Source organism: Petaurus breviceps, unplaced genomic scaffold, assembly GCF_028583685.1.
Source record: "Petaurus breviceps papuanus isolate PSGF00001 unplaced genomic scaffold, PetGlider_PUasm1.0 207, whole genome shotgun sequence".
Classification (NCBI taxonomy): domain Eukaryota; kingdom Metazoa; phylum Chordata; class Mammalia; order Diprotodontia; family Petauridae; genus Petaurus; species Petaurus breviceps.
This window is the reverse complement of record NW_027185850.1, coordinates 13,133,237-13,152,373: the sequence shown is the minus strand read 5'-3', so window position 1 is coordinate 13,152,373 and position 19,137 is coordinate 13,133,237. Positions and strand designations below refer to the sequence as shown.

At 53.1% G+C, this 19,137-nt stretch overlaps 1 protein-coding gene across 5 annotated transcripts in view; it reads right to left on the bottom strand.

The window, feature by feature from the left end:
- LOC138164907 (dedicator of cytokinesis protein 7-like) overlaps positions 1-19,137 on the bottom strand; it is a 324,437-nt gene that overhangs the window by 16,092 nt on the left and 289,208 nt on the right. For all 5 annotated transcript variants that reach the window (XM_069092865.1, XM_069092861.1, XM_069092862.1 and 2 more), the window contains 12 exons: positions 18,072-18,241; positions 16,638-16,792; positions 13,558-13,740; positions 13,096-13,231; positions 9,800-9,896; positions 5,640-5,736; positions 4,163-4,297; positions 3,515-3,667; positions 2,318-2,476; positions 2,076-2,176; positions 1,210-1,402; positions 301-444 (listed from right to left, as the gene is read on the bottom strand). In XM_069092865.1, coding sequence (XP_068948966.1) covers positions 301-444; positions 1,210-1,402; positions 2,076-2,176; positions 2,318-2,476; positions 3,515-3,667; positions 4,163-4,297; positions 5,640-5,736; positions 9,800-9,896; positions 13,096-13,231; positions 13,558-13,740; positions 16,638-16,792; positions 18,072-18,241 — 1,723 coding nt within the window. The remainder of the gene's footprint in view (positions 1-300; positions 445-1,209; positions 1,403-2,075; positions 2,177-2,317; positions 2,477-3,514; positions 3,668-4,162; positions 4,298-5,639; positions 5,737-9,799; positions 9,897-13,095; positions 13,232-13,557; positions 13,741-16,637; positions 16,793-18,071; positions 18,242-19,137) is intronic.

Sequence of the window (19,137 nt, the reverse complement as noted above, 5' to 3'; positions counted from 1 at the left end):
AAGGTGTGAGTGCCAGCATGTGTATGTGAGTTGTGAGAGCATGTGTGAGTGTGTATGTGAATGTATGTCTGTGAGTGTATGAGTGCATGTATATGACTGTGTGTGAGCATGTGTATGTGTGTGAGTGTGTGTGCATGTGTATGAGCGTGTGAGCATGTGTATGTGAGTGTGTATGAGTTGTGAGAGCATGTGTGTATGTGAGTGTGCATCTGAGGTATCTCTATGGGGACTGACAGAGACCCAGCGTTTGTCCCCCAAGGACGACCCAGAAAACAGCCCCCTGGTCACGTGCTCGCCTACCATGGAGAAGGAGGCGGCCGCCTGCTCCAGCAGCCCCACCAGCCCGGCCTCCGTGAAGTACTTTCCCGAGCAGATCCCCTCTTCGTCAGGAGACACCACGTCATCTGACACGGCCGACTCCTCCAGGACGTTGGACGAGATATTCTGTGGAGGCAGGTCCGGGTGAGACGTGCCCCATCCAACCACCCAAAGGTGGCGACAGAAAGCCTTCGAGGCCAACCTCCCTCACTGCAAGTGGAGAAACTGAGGCACTGTCCCAGGTCCCACCAATGGGGGCGGGGTGGAGGAAGCTTTTATAAAACTCCCCCCACAGGCAAGGCCCTGTGCTCAGAACGCTGCAGTCACAACCAGCCTGGGAGGCAGTTGCGGTTATGATCCCCATTTTACAGATGAGGACACTGAGGCAGTGACTTGCCCAGGGTCACCTAGCAAGATAAAGCGTCTGAAGCTAGATTTGAACTCGGGTTCCCCTGACTCCTGGCCCTGCACCACCTGCTACCTCTGAACAAAGCGTGAATGCCAGCCTGACACCCAGGCCTTGGGCCTTCCATCTGGCCAAGGGTCTGGGCTGGGCTCCAAGACCAAGTTCACCATACCCTACAGCTGAGGAGAGGGAAGCAGGCCAGAAGAGGTGGAGCACTGAGTTCAAGTCCTGCCTCTCCTACTGAACTGCTCCAGAATGATGGCCAGGCTCTTGCCTTTGTTTCAGCCTTCCCTTCCTCCTATGTAAAGCAGGGCTCATAAAGCCCCAGGCAGGGTCAGCCATGGAGGGGGCGCCTGGCCCTGTGCCGCCCCTTCTCTGTCCACGCATCCTTGGGCACTAAGAGGGCAGGGCCCTGGCGCAGCCAAGTCAAAGGTAGGACTCGAACCCAGCCCCCTCCCAGATGCCCCAACCCCCACAGGAACCACCTGGAAGGTCACGCAGCCCACGGGCAGGTACTTCCGGTCCTCCAGCATGCTCAGGTACTCGGCCACCAGTGCGGCCGAATGGACCAAGCACTGGGCGGCTTCGGCGTGGTTGCTCCTCTCCGAGTGCTTGCCTGCCATGTTCTGTAGCCAGGTCAGACGCAGGTCTGGCGATGTCTGGTAGCCCTTGGCAATTCTGATGGGGTCAGAAACACGGCTGAGCCCGCACTGGCCCACAGGGCTGGACAGGAGGCCCCGGAGGTGCCCCAGGGCAGGTGTGCAGCCCCTGGCCATCCCCACGCCGGGCACTCTCCAACTGCTAAGCTCCCCGCTGGCTCCACACCACCCCCCCCTCTTACCCAGGCCTCCCCCATTAGACCAGAAGCTCCTCAAGGGCAGGGCCCATCTCTGCTTCCTTTTGTATCCTGAGTGCATAGAACAGTGCCGGGTACTGTTAGCACCTGTAGACTGACTAACCGACCCCTTATTCAAGGGGAGGATGAAATATGATACGTTAGGCAATAAGGGGAAAAGGATGGGGAGCTGCCATTTTCATGTGCGCCACCTGAACGGTCACAAAGGGCTTTCCTGGCACCCCCAGGGAGCTTCCGGGTCTCTGAACAACAAAAGTGGCTGAAAAACAGTATCCCCAGAGTGTGTGTGGGCAAAGAACACCACCACTGACTGAGTCCCCTGGTCCTGGGTTCGAACCTTGGTTATGACACTGACAAGTGACGTGCCGCCGACCAAGGCAACAACCTCTGAGGGCCTACGAGCCTGCCACGCGCAGCCCAGGGCCGCGGGCAGGAAGCCGAGGTGGCGGGAGGAGACAAGGGTGGGCGATGTGGGGGAGGGGCTGCTGGCCCCACCTGTACATGAGGTCGATGAGCATCTCGGGGTCCTCCTGGTGCTCCTTCATCTTCACTGTGTCCGACAGGATCATGTGCAGGTTGAAGACAAGGTCCTGCACCTGCGGCCCAGAGCCCGTGTGAGCTCAGAGGCCGGGCTGCGAGCCCCCCGCCCCCACCCAGGGGCTCCCCACCAAGTCCCCAGGGCAGATGCTGCCTGAGTGGCTGCACGTGGAGGCCCGGCCGCCCGCCCCAGGGCTGACCTGGTCCGGGAAGGTCGTCTCGCGCAGGTCCAGGTCCTCCTCCGCGTATGTCAGGATGGTCTTCAGGGAGCGGCGCAGGAACTCCTCGTTAAAGCTCTGCGAGGTGCCCACCAGTGACGACAGGGACATGGTGACCTGCATCTTGACGCGGGCAAAGTTCTGCAGCAGGACAAGAGTGGTGAAGAGCGCGCTGTTGTTGGGCGGGCACAGCTCGGAGGCCCCTGACACGTGCCCACGTCCAGCCTGTGGTCACCCAGGCCAGTCGGCGCCACGCTGACAATGGCCGACTGCTCCCGCCCCCGTCCCTCTGCCGCCACGTGCCCGTCTGGCTGCTGGCAGCGTCTCCCCAGGTCACGGTCAGCCTTTAGTGGCTTTTTACAGTACAGAATTGGAAGCTCATGTGGCTCTAGTGCTACCACAGGCAGGAGCCGGGCCTGGAGCCAGGAAGACCCAAGTTCAAATCTGGCCTCAGACACTGACTAGCTATGTGACCTTGGGCAAGTCTCTTCACCCTGGCTGCCTCAGTTTCCTCATCTGTAAAATGGGCCGGAGAAGGAAGTGGCAAGCCACTCCAGCGTCCCTGTCGAGAAAACCCTGGACACGACTGACAGACTAAAGACCTGACCCGGCTCCTCCCGCTGCCCACCCTGCCATCTTCCTTAGCTCTGAGTGCTGAAAGGAAGCCTCCAGCGCCCCGGGGAAGGGGATGGTGAGTGGAGGAGGCCCCTCCCAGGCAGTGATGGGCCAAGGACCCTGGCCCCCACCAGCACTGAAGCGCAGACGTCCCAGGCACCCGAGCAGTGAGCTGCCAAACAGGCAGAGGCTGGGGCCAGGCGAGGGAGGCCCGCGCACCGTCTTAGGGGCATGACCAAGTTTCTCAGTCAACAGGGGAGGAGGAGGAAGGTGATCATGTCGATATGCTCTGAGGCCGAGGGGCTCAGAGACCTGCACACAGCTACCAGGGACAAGCACCAGAATTTGCCCATGGGAAGACTGAGGCAGCTGAAACTGGACACAGGTTCAAATGTCGCTTAAGTCAGTGCTTGGAGCTCAATGGTCCAAGAGGCACCTATGGCCACTGGAGCCTGCCTCCACCACGGCTAGGCCACAGCTGCCAGTTTGGGGGGGGGGCTGGCAGCTGGTGCTCCCGGGCCCTCCCCAGGGGGCTGCAGCTCCCCTCCACCAGGCGGGGCTTACGTTGCCAATCTCGAAGTTCTGGCGCATCAGGAGGTAGAGGGAGGCGCTGGCGTGGGAGCGGATGGAGCTGACGCTGCTGCTGCAGTGGCGCAGGAGGCGCAGGCACAGGTCTGCGCACTGCTCTGTCTCCTCTTCAAAGAGCAGCTCAGGGAACTGTGAGGAAGGAGCCATGACTGGGGAGGGGCACACGGCCCTGCTGGCGGGGAGAAAGCACGTGGCCTGTGGGGGCTCCATGCCCTCGAGCAGGGGGCCCACAGAAGGACGGTTTTCTAAAAAACACTCAGATTTGCAGGAAAAGCCAAATTTCAGTTAGAGCTCAGTGACAGAATAAAGACGTGATTTCTGGCCTATTCAAGTTCTCGGGCTTCTCCAGTCTGTGCATGGGCCCCTGGGCACCCGGCCACAGCCCCCACTTCAAGAGCTGGTCTATGCTAATGGGCAGTGGGCAAAACGGGAAATCTGGCCATTCATTTCCATCTCTTCTACCCTGAGAACCTTTCACTTGGGACTGGCCCAATCTCTGCTACCAGCAGAGTCCCATCATTCCCCAGCAAAAGGAATCCCTTCATCCCTCTGGCTGGACAGAACAACGGGGGTCTTGGAAGAAGGAGAGAAACAATTCCCTAAAGATGGTCACAGGCTGCCCACCTTGGAGACCAGGGCTCGCTGGGTGGCAAAGCAATGCTGCAGGTAGAGGGCGCTCTGGTGGCAGGCCATGCTGTGCAGAAGCACCTTGAGAACCCCGCCCAGGATGCTTTCTTTGGATTCCGCCAGGGAGACTGTCTGAAACACAGAAACAAAACAGGGCAGCGTGATGGGAGGTGTCAAAGACCCCCCACGGCACTCCACAGGACGCTGCCTCTTCGGCTGGAACCACACCCAGCTAAAGGCACGCTCAATCGCCCATGGCAGGGGAGGCACCTGTGAGGGCACACACGGCACAGACCTTCCCCTCTGACGGAGGAAAAAGACACGTGCCGGACAGGAGGGGGCCAGGGACGGAAGGCCAGTGCCGAGGTGCATCAGCAGTCTGAGGGCGGAAGGGGAGAGCACCGCCCAGCAAGGGCACTAAAAGGCCCGCTGTGGTGTGCCTGGCCAGATCACAGCCAAAGCAGTCCCTGGCCAGCTCTGGGAAGGACTTTAAACCATCAGAGAGGGTCTGCAGGCAAGCACCAGCACGGGGAAGGGCCATGTCTTCCCATTTCCATCACCGCGCTCTGAGTGGCCCCAGAGGACAAAGCAACAGGGACAAGCTGCAGAAAGGCAAATGTGGGCAGGATGTGGAGAAGAATGCAGAGACTCAAGGCGCCCAGGATGGAGTGGGTGCCACAGAGCACCAGGTTCCCCCTCCTCTGCAGCTTCAGGAGTTGAAGATGGATGGCTCCGGTCAGACATGCTGCGGCTGGCCAGCCCTGGGGAGTCCAAGCAGGGCTCAGACCCTTCCCATCCATCCGCGTTATTCTACCTGGGGCTTTTGGGGACTTTCTTCTATCATCCTGGGAATATCACAGACACAATCACCACAGGCACACTTGCCACGTGCACATGTGTGTGTTTCTATACAGAAATATTCACTCCTCCTGCATGGTGTTAGCTAGAAAAACACCCTGCAGCTCTGAGGACCAGGAGGAATGAGGGCTTCAGATTCAGCTGCTTTAGAGAATGGCCAAGACCATGCCTCAGCGATGCCCCACAGAGGCCCACCAGGACCGAGGAAGGCCCGTCTACCTTTAAGATGCCAGGAAGCAGACCAGCATCTCTCTCGGCTCTGCCTGCTCTGAGACCACAGCCCCATGCCGGCCTCTGCACTGAGACCACGGCTCCACGCTGGCCTCTGCACTGAGACCACAGCCCCATGCCAGCCTCTGCCATCTCTCTCGGCTCTGCCCGCTCTGAGACCACAGCCCCATGCCGGCCTCTGCACTGAGACCACAGCCCCATGCCGGCCTCTGCACTACACCCATCTGCACAATGAGCCGGCCTCTGCACTGAGACCACAGCCCCACGCCGGCCTCTGCACTGAGACCACAGCCCCATGCCGGCCTCTGCTCTGAGACCACGGCCCCACGCTGGCCTCTGCACTGCACCCACCTGCACGATGAGCCAGCCTCTGCACTGAACTCACCTGCACGACGATCTCCAGCGTGTCCAGAATGATCAGGTTTGCTTCTGTTGCCAGGTTTCCATCGATAAGTGCTTCATGCTCAATCTCTGCCCTTGACCTAAGGAGACAAAGGATTAACGTTAACAACATCTAAGTGGCCAAAAAAATCTGATAAAGACACATTTCAGCAAATCCCTCAAAAACATACAACCAAAAATGTAAAATACATCTACAGAAAAAGGGAAGGGGGATGGGACAGGGCTGGCCACCTGAAGCCACAAGGCTGGGGACCCCGCCTTTCCCTGCTTCGCCCCCAGGCCGCTGACACAGGCCGTGCACCCGGGAGAAGGCCCTTCAAGCAGGCCTCTCTGCTGGGCTCAGCTGTGCAGCACTCCGGGGGGCCTGCCTGCCAACAGGCGCACTGACATTCCAAGGGTTTTCAATACATTTGTTTCGGATGAAAGTGCTTATTTTCTCTAAATGTGCATCTATTTCCCCAGAAAATGTGGCACATCTGATCACAGGTGGTAATTTAAGCTTTCAGTGAGACTATGGAGGGAAAAAGTCAAGCCAGCCAACGAGGCAACTTAGGGCAATGAGGGTGTTTTTCATTTTCATTCTCACAAATGAAATACTAAGCATAATACTAAGTACAACTGGGGTAAATAATTCATGTCCTGATCACAAAGGCTCACAACCGTGGGCAGGACAGACACACAGACACATGGGTCATTAGGGCAGCTATGTCCATTCCACACTCGTTCAGCAAAGTAAGGAAAGCTGACGAGATGTCAGAGCTATGCTGTCTAAATGATTTTCTTGACAAAACTGGAAAATATGCCACACATCACAGCCATGCTCACACCTGCCAGTGCAGAGCCTCGAAGGAAGCAATGCAAGGATAATGATCAGGGCACATTGCAGAGCGTGTGTTCTCTCCTCTCTCAAAAGAGGAAAAGCTAAGCAATTAGTAATTTGATCTAATGTTAATTTTAAAGTAAAGTGAGTGACTGGGAGCCACTATCTTGGGCCCAGCTGTGACCATAAGGACATTGGCTGCTTAAGTGGAAATGAGAGGAACTTGGGGACAGGTGACTTCTCCACCACAGAACTCATGACATGAAAGGAGAGGAAGGCCAAGCCTAGGCTGACATGCACAGGATCGAGGGATTAGGACAAAGGGTCAGCAGGACCCACACAGGATACAAACAGCAGTGACCACAGCGAGGGGGGAAGGAGGAGCTGTCCAAGTGAGCAGCAGGAAAGTGATGGAATCTCATAAAGCTGCCCCCAGCCCTAATGTTCAAACTTCATTAGAGGCCTGGCCCTAGTGAACAGCAGGCCCATTGCACCTACCTCCCCCCCTGCCCCCCACTGTCCTAACTTCTTTGTATCTGCCTCACTGCTCACTGGAACAACAGGTGTGTTCTTATATTCATCCATCTAGCCCAAGACAGGACCACAACACCCAACTATCCATCTTAACCACACAGAACCACAATAGCCAGCCAGTTGGAGGGCAGAACAACCAGAATGTTTAACCACCGAACCATAGATGGGACCCCTCCTCCTTAACCTAATCCCTTAACAAACCCCTCCTGCCTTTTTAATATTCATGATATTCCTCTATCCTATGTAAATCTCTGTTGTGTAACTGCATCTTTACCCCCATAAAAATCCATCTTGCTTTCTCTAAAGCTGCTGGTTCCTTTTGGAACTCAGTCCGCTTCATGAGAGGTGTCAATCTCAATAAATGCCTACACTTGGATTAGAGGTGGTCTGACTGGATTCTTTGAGACGGTTCCACCACAACACACCGTGAAACCGCAGCAGTTTTGGATGGGCAAAGCCCACACCTCAACAGTTCTTGGCGTCCCTGGGTTCAAACCGCAATAAGAGCAGCTGGATGTGAACAGAGGCGGTCATAGCCTTGTAGGCAGAGCACCACGGCCCCACGGCCCCACAGCCGTCTGCCTGCCCGCAGCCCTGGGCTCTGGCTGGGCAGTGAACACTAAGCAGAGAAGGGACAGCCTGGGGAGGTCTGGCTTTTGTAAAACAAACAACCAACACACCTTTTAAAGGATGCTCCATTAGATCACAGCCGGGGCGGGTAGGGGCAGGGAGGATGGTCTCCCAACTCTGAGAATCACACATGCTTCACTAGCCATCAGCAAGGCCAATGGCTGTGCTCTGGAGAGAGTGCCCTGCGTGGGACTGAAGCGGACCTTACTGCAGATCCGTCATCAAGGCGAATGACTTACTTCCAGGACACCAAGAGACCCCAGCACTACATCCTCCTCTTCCTCCTCCCAACTACAAACACCGGCTCTCCTGCCCACGGCAGGTGGCGGCACTGAGTGGCAGCTCAGGCCACACGGCCCCATCCACAGATGACCAAGTTTCAGGCTCGCTCTGGGAAGGCCCCAGAGGGACAAGATGACTTGCCCCAAGAGCACAGCTGGCCTTCAGACTGCAGCCCAGGGACTTCCCACTAAAGCCAGCGTCCCGATCTCAGCGATGCGGGCATTCGCTCAGTGACTCAGAGGACGTCCTTCCTCTCCGGCCTGACTGACACCTGTGCCTTTCTCCGTCCTGCTTCTCTGGAGACGCCCTTTCTGCCATTTCTCCTAAGGGACTATGAGCTGCTCAGGCCGCCAAGACCTCTCCAACAGCCCGAGGCAGAAGGGCATTAAGGAGACAGCTATTGTGTCAGGAAGCTTTCCAAAGACAGTCGAGTCCATTCTCCTCCTGCTGCTGCATTCTGGCTGCCCAGGCTTGCTCCCAGATTCCCTATTCTTCTTTGGACATTTTTTATCCCAGTAAAAAAAAAAATTCAGAATCAGACCTTCAATTATAGCTTCCCCAGCCTCCTGGGGCCCAGCATCTCTGCACCAGGACGGCCCTCGGGCAGCTGGAAGGCCACGCCCTGGACAGATCTGCTCTCCACCACGAGAGGCTTCAAAGCCAGGATCACCTCCACACCATAATGGGGCATCAGGTGGGACCTGGGTACAGGCACGTGCTTCCAGTTCTGTTAGCACTGCTCAAGTTACAGTGGAGTTGTATGTAACTAGCATTTAGGCAACAAGTACATTAATTTTCTTTTCATTTTTTCAGGCAAGGATTCTGTCTGGTTTCATTCTACACTTGCCAGTCATCCTCTCTAAGCAGAACACCTCTGCTGACAGGTAGCAAGGGCTTGGTTTTCAGGCCTGAGTGCCGAGTTCGATCAAGATGGGCCATCTGAAATCTGAACATATTTCAGTGACCCCAAGAGGCTGTTCCCTACGACCCACAGAAGTGAATGCAGACCCCTCACACCAACATTCAAGGGCCTCTGTTCCCTACCAATCATTCCCTTCCCAGGGGAGCCACCCAACTGAGGCCTTGGTGCAGCCTGCACAGGGACTCGCTCCCACTGCTGCCCTCCTAGGGAAGGGCCGTCCCCCTTCTGCGTGCGCAGACCCTGCCCCCTCCCAGGCCTCAGCTCAGTCACTGCCACCCCCATGAGTCTCTCTGCCCACAGCCACTATCACCCATGAATCCTATCCTTTGAACGTGTGCAGCACTAGCCCCCTCTAACTCATCTTGGCCCCCCCGGGGCTCTGGGAGGGGCATGCCCTCCTCTCCCAGACTAGATTTCAATGTCCTTGAGGACTGGGGGGACATCTTCTATTCCTCCTGCATTACTTAGAGTGCCTAGAGGAGAACGAAGATCCTAGCACACTCAGTAACTCTTTGCAGAATTATTGGGTTTTGGAAGAGAGTTAAGGCAAAAAAATCTGTTTTCCAACAGTGTCCTGTCCTCTGCCAATGACCTCTACCTAGATATAGTGACCTTCCCTGTGGGGATGAGGAGGACAAGGCCTCTGACTTCCTCCCACAGACTGGCATTTCTGTGACTGCAGTGGCAGAGGGCTGCCCGGGCCCTGGTCCGTAGCAGTCTCGTTGTGTGCAGCCAGAGAGGCCTTGGGGGCTGCCAGGCCAGCTCCTCTGCCTCTGCTGTCTCTCTTGAATTTATTTACTTTAAAATAACACGGTGGGGCCTCCCCTTCCCCAAGGCCTCCTGGCATCCTAACAGCAGAAAATCAAAGCCTCTCCAACAACATCCTCCACATCACTGTCCCTGGTGCTCGGCCTATGACCAGCCCCAGGGACACAGTAAGACACGGTTCCATTACTTGTCCAATTTCTCTGTGTTCTGGCGCCAATGCGTCATGTCCTTCCTCCACCTCAGGTTTTCTTGGCTTCCGAAGGCACTTCCCGACGGGCTTCTCTCTGCCAAGGGAATGGAAGAACCAATCCATAAAGGGGATTTCCCTTTGAACCACGGACACGTTTGCAAACATACAGAAATCCTGCACTAGCAAATCCTTTGTGCTCAGCGCTGCACATGCGAGAGCTTGGCTGAAACGCCCGTCAGCACTACAGTTAGAAGTCACCTCTGCAATCACACAAAATGCAGCTCTTCCAAGGCAGTCACAGGAACAAAATGGGACAATTTTGTGAATCACAGCGCTTGTTTCCTTTACTCCTCCCACAGCCACACATGCTGACCAGCTCTCGTCAAGCACCTAACACTAACACTTGTCACGTCCACACCCGGGGCCTTGGGTGGGGGAGGACACTTAGCAGGCCTTCACTAAGGCCTTGTTGCTTTCTTGGCCATATCATGGGAGAGTCAGAAGGACAATGAGGTCTTTTAGAACCTGAAGCAGGTGGTGCCTCTGTCCTTGGTGCTAGAGGCAGAAGAGTGCAGAGCCACTCCAAAGGGCAGGTATCTGTCCACCCACCCGGCACCAAACAGTTTACACAATTGTCTCCTTCCAGCATTCAGCTGCCAAAGGGGTAAAACATGGCATGTTTTACTAGTTGTTTTTTTTTTTTTAAAGAAACATGTGGCCAAATTACCTAGACCAGGCCAAACTAATAATCATTTAACTCACTGGAACAATTCATATTGATTAAGGGTCAGTAAACTTGGCCTCCATATTTCTTTTGCCTTCAGACCAAAGTAAAAGTCTCTTTTTGGCACTAAACTATTTATCCTCAGAATTTTGAAGTATACTTAAAATAGCTATTTCTTGGGTAGAATCTCCACTTCTGCAGGAGGCCTTTACCAATCCCCTAATCCTGGCGCCTTCCCATTTCTCCTCTACAGAGCTCGCTGGACATCACTGTCTGCCTGCTGTCTCCCCAACTAGGAGTGCGGGCTCCTCAAGACCAAGCTGTCCTTTGGTGTGCCCCTAGCACTTAACACAGGGTCTGGCAAGAGGCACTTAAGAGATGCTTGTCGACTGCCTGAGAACCCTTCTCAGCCTCAGTTCCCTCATCTGAAATGGAGAGAACAGCACGGCCAGGCTGGTCAAGAGGAAGCAGAGGGCCAGGAAAACGGCTCCCACTTTGGTTGTGCTGGGACATGAACCAGAGACCGGCAGGCTGGGTCCAGACATGTGGGAGCAGTTGCGTGTCCGGGGCCCAGCACCCAGGGCAGAGGGAGACTGGGAGGTGACACCTGAACCCAGGGGAACAGGGCAATCAGCCTCTATGACCCCTTCAGTGTCCAGTGCCAAGGCCTCCACCTCCATGAAGCCTTCCCTGATGATGGCTCTGGAGACCCCGCCCAGCACCTGGGGGTAACTCACTTCCCTGCTCTCCAGAATGTGCTCTGTAAGCTCTTTGGGGAGGAGTCACATCATCCCAGTGACCTGAACTCCATGAGCAAAGGGACCCTGTCTCCTCTGGCACTAACACAGTGCTCAGGGCTGGTACCAAGGAGGGGCTCCCCATGTCCTGCTCAAGGAGAAGGCCAGGTCTTGGGAGACACGGTGGGGCGGGCTTCAGGCTTCCCAAGCAATCACCATCACCCACTCTGGCTTCCTCCCAAGCAGGGATCAGAACATCTCCTGACGAGTGCAGGTGGAGCCCGTCCATAAGCAAGGACTCTGCCCCCACTACAAACTGAGGAGGGGGATGAGCCCTGGTGTTTGCTTCCAGCTAGGAGAGAAAAGTCACTTTTATGAGAAGCTGTGATCACTATATGGGGGGCGGGGCTGACTGGGGAAATGATAAGGCAGAGAATTCTAAAGACCATCAAAGACCTATGGGGAGAAACATTGGGAAGAGCTGAATCCAGCAGAAAAATGCAGAAGGAAAAATTCTGGAAGTTGCCAATACTAAGAAAAAAAGCCAGCCAAAGAAATACCTATGCACACTCCAATTAATGTAATCAGTAAGCATTCACAAAGACCTACTATGTGTCAACCTCTGTGCAACATGCTGGGAATTCAAAACCAAAAAAGAGCCATTTTCTTTCAGGAGAGAATGAGAGCATGTACATTGGCATCACATAGAAAATAAATGCAGGGTCTGGGGGCCGGGGGCAAGGCCGGGTGAGTCAGAAAAGTCCTGGTCTGGCAGGGAGTCCTGGGGGACAATGAGGGCTTCTAGGAGGCATGTGCGCCAGACCCGGGCATGGGATGGTGGCTGGGTGTGAACAGCAGAGCATGGAGGGCAGTAAGGGAAACATGGCAACTGCTGAGGGCAGGAAGGTCCGAGAAGCCAGAGGTGGCAGGAGCTGCCAGAGCCTGCTGGGGGCAGGGGAGGGCTGCACATACATACAGGGACACTTTCAAGAAACAACAAGAAACCTGAATTTCTACAGAACTTCTATGCTCCACTGGGCATTTGGGGCACCATAGAGCATGGGGCCTGCAGTCAGGAAGACTCATCTCCCTGAGTTCTAATCCAGCCTCAGACACTTCCTAGCTGTGTGACCCTGGGCAAGTCACTGAACCCTGTTTGCCTCAGTTTCCTCATCTGTCAAATGAGCTGGAGATGGCCAACCACTCTAGTGTCTTAACCAAGAAAGCCCCAAATGCGTCATGAAGAGCTGGACACAACTGAAACTACTAAGCCACAAAAAGTCTCTCCCTGGGTTATTCTTTACTAATGGCACCCAACTTCACCTCAAGGTAGCCTGGGGGAGTTCTTTGCTCTCTGGGAGGGCCCCTGCCCCCCTCTGCCCCTGTCCTGACCATTGGGGAGCTCACGTGGCTGCAGGAAGACAGGAACCAGCAACTCTGCTCCTTCCAGGGGACAGGGGCCCTGGGCCTCACCATGTGACCCACCAGGTGCCCTCAGGGTGCCCAGCACTGCCCACCTGCCCTGACACTGGATTCTGTCATTTCCCCAGAGGCTGAGCCTTTTTTCTGCTATTTCATCCCCAGCATTTAGCACTGTGCTTGGCAGTCAGTGCCTAACAAATGCCCTTTTCATTCACTCCTAACAACTACACATATACACTAGCAGCTGTATGTTTGCAATACCTGGGTTTCCTTTTGCTTCAATCCAGGGCTCCGATCTAAACTACTGTGCGAAGAGAGATGCTTTGCAAACAACCTTAGGGATGCGGGATCCTGCCATGCCCCTAATAAAGAGTGCCGGCCCTCCCCATTTGGGGCTCAGAGCTACCTACCAAGCTGCCCTCGGCTTCGACGCACCATTTCTTGCCTGGCTCCAATGCTTCCAAGGATGGCTTCTTCAAGCTTGGCCCTCATGTCTTTTGATTTCTTAAATGTCAAACTATTCATCCTTTCAAAGACTTTCTTCCCCTAAAATGGAAATACAACACAAAGGGGATATGCTGGAGAAAGCTCCTCCTCCCCCTCCCTCCTCCCCCTCCCCTCTTCTTTTTCCTTCCCCTCCCCCCTCCTCCTCCCCCTCCCTCTCCCCTTCCTCTCCCTCCCCCTACTCCCCTCAACTTCCTCCTCCTTCCCCTCCTCCTCTTCCTCCCCCTCCTCCCTCTCCCTCCCCTTCCTCCTCCTCTTCCTTTCCCTCCCCCCTCCTCTTCCTCCTCCTCTTCCTCCCCCTCCCCTCCTTCCTCCTCCTCCCTCTCCTCCTCACACCCCGAGTCCAGAGCAGCTCGCTCCCCTTCTACCTTGTACTCGAAGCAGGACACACAGAGGTGGAGCAGATCCAGCAGTCGGTTGAGCTGCAGGACCGAGAGGTCTGTGAACCACTTCTGCAGGACTGTCTCGTCGGCGTTCTTGAGGACCCACAGCAGGCAGATGAGGAGACTCCTGCTCGACTCGGCTGAGAACATGGAGTGCTGCCGGCCTGCCTGGAAGCAAGGGGGATGGGAGGGAGCATGATGATGGACAGCAGGGAGGACGGAGCACACTGATACAGAGACATTCAGGTCCTGTGGTCTCATCAGCAGGGAAGCACTGGGTGTGGGACCTTCCCCCAGCCTCGGACGCTGACCTGCTAACACAGGTCCCCTATTCCTGGGGAGCCTCATGAGATCACAGAGCCAGAAACGGAAGAGGCAAAGGCGGTGGGCAATTCAGTGACTTCCCCAGGGTCACACAGCCGGGTCTTCTGGACACCAAGGCCAGCACTCTATCCCCTATGCCCTATACTACTTTGAAAAATCCTAGATTCTGATAATATTTAGTTGGATGGCCCCATAGAAAAGTAATATATTGGTCTTTCAAGGGGGCTTGGGCCCATGGATTTCATGTTCCTGCGAAGGACCACACAAGGAAGAAGGAGGTTAAATTCAATACATACTTTCTTTTGAAAATAAAACTAGGGGAAAGATATTAGAATCTTGCTATCTTTCTTTAAGGCAATCTGTGACAACAATTCATAGTAGCTGAAGAAGTGAATGAAAAAACATGAAGAAAAGTGAACAAATATCGAATAATCCTATTATTACCATCACTATCCAGGAGTAAAAGAGAATGGAATAAAGGCAAAGGAACCAACCCCCCCACACACACAGACCCAAAAAAAGGAGCAGCTAGTTGGCACAGTGGGTAGAGCACCAGCCCCAGAGTCAGGAGGACCTGAGTTCAAATCCAGCCTCAGACACTTAGCTGTGTGGCCCTGGGCAAGTCATTTAACTCTGAATGCCTTGCCAAAAAAAAAAGAAGAAAATGAATAACAGAAGCCCAGGTTCCTACGTGCCATGGTCCCTAACTCAGTCACTCCTCCTATCACCGCCTTTGGCTTGTTCTCGACTATCACACAGTTTGGAGCATCCGATCTACCCCTGTCTTTAGGTTAAACTGTCCCTTCACAAAAATTCAGGCCCTTCTTCCCTTCTGGATGTGAGGGTACATGACGCAGGACTGATCTCTCAAAGTTGTTTCATACAGCCATCAAAGCTGGCTATTTGGCCCCAGACCAGCAGATCAGAGATCACCATGTCACCGCTGCTGGTCCATTTCCACAGCTGACCTGTTCAATCACCACCGGCACGGCAGCAGCCTGGCTGTGCAGGGAAATACCCTCTGAATCCCACTCCACTGTCTGACCTACAGACCTTTCCCTGAAGCTGAGTGCTGCCCCTGCAGCAGCTCTGATGTGGCCTTGGACAGCTTCGCTGGTATTGGGGCAACACTCTGGGATCTCTCTGGCTTTTTGTCTCCAGCTTTATACTTCTGGTCATCAGACATAGGTTTATTTCCATCCTTCTCTGGCTTCTTTCAAAGTATAGAGTGAAAAGACTCTAACGACTTCTTTTTTTATAACAAACTTAATAAAAAAATGAACATTTTAACATACAAGAATAGATGAAGAGAGAGAGCCACATGAGGAACCATAAGCTTCTAACCCCAAGTTTTTTCAAAAGAAAGTATGGACTGAATTTAACCCGAGCCAGCCGAACCTTTCTGACTATCCGTGGTGCCTTTTGAATTTTCTCCCGGCTATTTTTAATGTTTCTTTAAGCATCTTTCCTCCCCTGCCCATCTCTGGGGCCTTCGCCATCAGGGGCACTGAGCCACACAGGAGGGCGTTTGGGCTGGACCAGATTCCTCCTATCTTGGATTCTCTGGTCACATGTCACATTTTTCCTCTGAGCTTTAGATTCCTCAATGACAGACACGGCTTGTCTTCTCCGCACTGCTGACACTTGGCACTGGGCCTACAGCGCCTTGGAAACTTCACAGCCCCACGGAAACTTCACAGCCCCACAGGGGGTCATGAAAAGTTGGGTAAAAATAAAGGGTTTCTGAAAGCGTGGCGGCCAGAAAGGAATTCAAAATCAGACATGATGAATCTGAGGCGTTTCTGCCAGCGCTAGTCCCCACTGCGACTTCACCCTAGCCTCAGGTCTGTACACACAGCATTCGCACTTTGCTCTGCGCATGCCCTCAGGCCATGCAATGTCAAGGAAACGTGAAAAGAGGTCACCAGTGGGAAAAGCTTAAGAAGCTCTTACTAGACCAATGCCAGGGCAGTTCCCAGGAAACATTTTAGTTTTAGTAAACACTACTGTATTTTCTTTAAAGGGAAAAATGTTTTAAAAATCTGCTTTAGCCCTTTTTGTAAGAATAGGGGAAAACATGGGGTGGCCAGGTAGCACAGCGAGTAAGAGCACTGGCTCCAGTGTCGGGATGACCAGGGGATCAAATCCCGGGCTCAGACGCTTAGCACCCACCCAGAAACACCTGGCCGTGTAACCTTGAGCAAGTTACTTAACCCCGATTGCTTAGGGGTGGCCAGGTAGTACAGCAAGTAAGAGCACCAGCTCCAGTGTCGGGATGACCTGGGGATCGAATCCCGGGCTCAGACTCTTAGCACCCACCCAGAAACACCTGGCCGTGTGACCTTGAGCAAGTTACTTAACCCTGATTGCTTAAAAAAATAAAGAGTAGGGGAAAACACCACCTGGAGTGAATATATTTTTTTTAAACATAAAAAAGTTATTTCTTTATACAAGTGAAAGGTTATTTGTCACACTTCCCTCAGTCAGACAAAAAAAAAATCTCAAAGCTGATAAAGAATAGGCCCTAAAAAGTATTTTCAGCTAATAAGAGACTGAAAACAGGCCTGTACAGTATCAAATCTCAGGTCTCAGTCTCCTAACTCCAGGGTCCCACATAAAGCATTTCCCAGAGCTGCTGGACCAAGTGCCCGCCCTGAGCAGCTCTGCCACCCAAGCAGGTGCCATCCTGTCCCTCTGGAGATCTGCATTCCCACAGAAGAAGTTTGGTTATGTTTTCATACCGAGGAAGTGAGCAGAAAACTGCTGGGTCTTGCAAGCTGGGGGACCGGCGCCCCGGCGATCGCCATGGCCACTGTCTGGCTTATCATATTTCCACCCTCGCTTTCATAATCTTCGATCGCCACACAGCTTGGCCGTCCTCGCTGATTGTGTGTCTCTGGAGAGAGTCCAAAAACAGTAAACATCACAGCTGAGTTCTCGGTCCCCTTTCCTCCTCACTGCCACTACCACTTTCAATGCTATTCTTGTTCATGCCAGGTGCTGACCCTCAGTATTAGTCCTTATCGAACACCGTGTGTTCCAAACATTATGGGAGCCTCGCCTTCAAAGCTAAAATTACTGAGGGGATAAGGAAATCTGCAGAAAAAGTAAAGGGGAGCTCTCTGGGAGGCCTGTCTGCTGTTCAGAAGAGCCCAGTGGGAATTCGGGCCCCCCCTAGAGTATTGCTGTCATTTAAAGGCAACTGTCCTGAAACACTGCAACCACAGCAGCCAATGGCATTTATACCACCTTCTTTCTCTTCACAAGTCTTTGAGGGTTTTGCTTGGTTTCTTTGGTGTCGGGAGCCCTGGGTGGGTGAACACCACCCCCAACAAAGCAGCCGTGCCCAGGCTCACACAGGCAGGGAGCTGGAGTGGGCCTCCTGACTCTGACCCTGGCCCTCCACGGACAATGCCAAGCCGCCTCTTAGGGCCAGTGAGGGCAGGCAGGGGAAATCACCGGATCAAAGTGCACAGCCAAAGCAGGCACTGTCTGAGAGTTGTTGTGAAAAAACAGCTTTGTCTCCAAACTAGGAACACGCCTCGAAGAGAGCTGTTCTGGGTGTCCTTCAATGCCAGGATCAGAAGCAAAGCCAAGCATTCACTCGTGTTAAACCCGAGAGAAGCTTGATGACCTGGGCCATGTAACTTTCAGATTTTCTTTAGGTGATACAAATATATGCATTCTGAAGTGATGGGTACAAAAGGGGATTTTAGATGGGATATTTTAAATTAAATTCCTATTTAAAGAAACTTTACACTTTTTTTTTGCTTTTTGGAGGGGGGAAGGCAGGGCAGTTGGGGTTGACTCACCCAAGGTCACACTGCTAATAAGTGTTAAGTGTCTGAGGTCAGATTTGAACCCAGGTCCTCCTGGCTCCAGGGCCGGTGCTCTATTCACTGCGCCACCTAGCTGCCCCAAAGTTTTCACTTCTAAAGTGAAGACTCTTCATAGCATATGGAAAATCATCTCCTAACTCACCTCTTGGGAAATGAAAAATGAGGTGCACATGTGCACCCCTTCATGCAAAGCACAATTTTAAGTGAAAGGTTTCACCAAGAAATAACGGGTCAATGGGCCATATAATAGAGAGACTGGATTTCAGAACCAGCTAGCTACTTGCTTATCCCAGCTGGGAACATGCACAGCCTAAGAGTCTTCGATGTGACAGATACCTGTGAAATCGTACAGCTGGGGCACGGTTTCCATGATGATGCCGATCAAAGGCAGGTAGAGCATGGCCACCCGGGCCTTTACCTGGGGGTCAGAGTACCGCGGGTCTGAGTCATGGCTGGACAGTAAGTTGTGTACCATGTTGATAACCTTCTTATGCAATCCAAACAAACTATTAAGGAAAGGGAAGGCAGGTCACAGAGATTAGCGGACATCGGGAAAACAAACAATACTTTGTAACAGGAGCACTATTAGAAAGACCAGAAGCAAACCTTTGTTCCCTCTAGCTAACATATACATTCACACTTACTCTTATAAGGCATTTCTAATACAGAACGAAAATAAGCCCATTTACAAAAAAAAATTAGAAGAAAAAATATCATGAGGGCATTTGGCTCCAGGTGCTTGTGACAAGGACTGAGAGGGAACGCACAAGGTCACCAACCGGCCTGGGATCCTACAAAGAAAGAAAGCGCTCCGATGGAAGGCAGGTTCACAGGCGTCTCCACCTCTTGGACTCCGTCACCTTAACCCAGAATGGCTCCATCTGCCTGAGCTTGGGCAACAAGGCCCAGGCCAGGCCTTCACTTAGGGCACGACAGTATTCCATTACAATCACATACCACAACTAGTTCAGCCACTCCCCAATTGATGGGAATCCCCTCAAATTCAAATTCTTTGCTGCCACAAAAAAAAAAAATGCTATAGATATTTTTGTACAAATGGGCTCTTTTCCCTTTTCTTTGATTCCTTTGGGATAAGACCTGGTAGTGGTATTGCTGGGTCAAAGGGTATGTACAGTTTCATAGCCCTTTGGGCAGAGCTCCAAATTGGTCTCCAGAATGGCTGGATAAGTTCACAACTCCACTAACAGTGCATTAGTGTCCTTAATTTTCCATATCTCCTCCAACATTCATCATTCTCCTTTTCCGTCATGTTGCCAGTCTGACAGATGGGAGGTAGCATTTCAGAGTTGTTTTAATTTACATTTCTCTAATCAGTAGTGATTTAAAATATTTAGTGAATATTGATAGCTTTGATTTCTTCTTCTGAAAACTGCTGATTCAT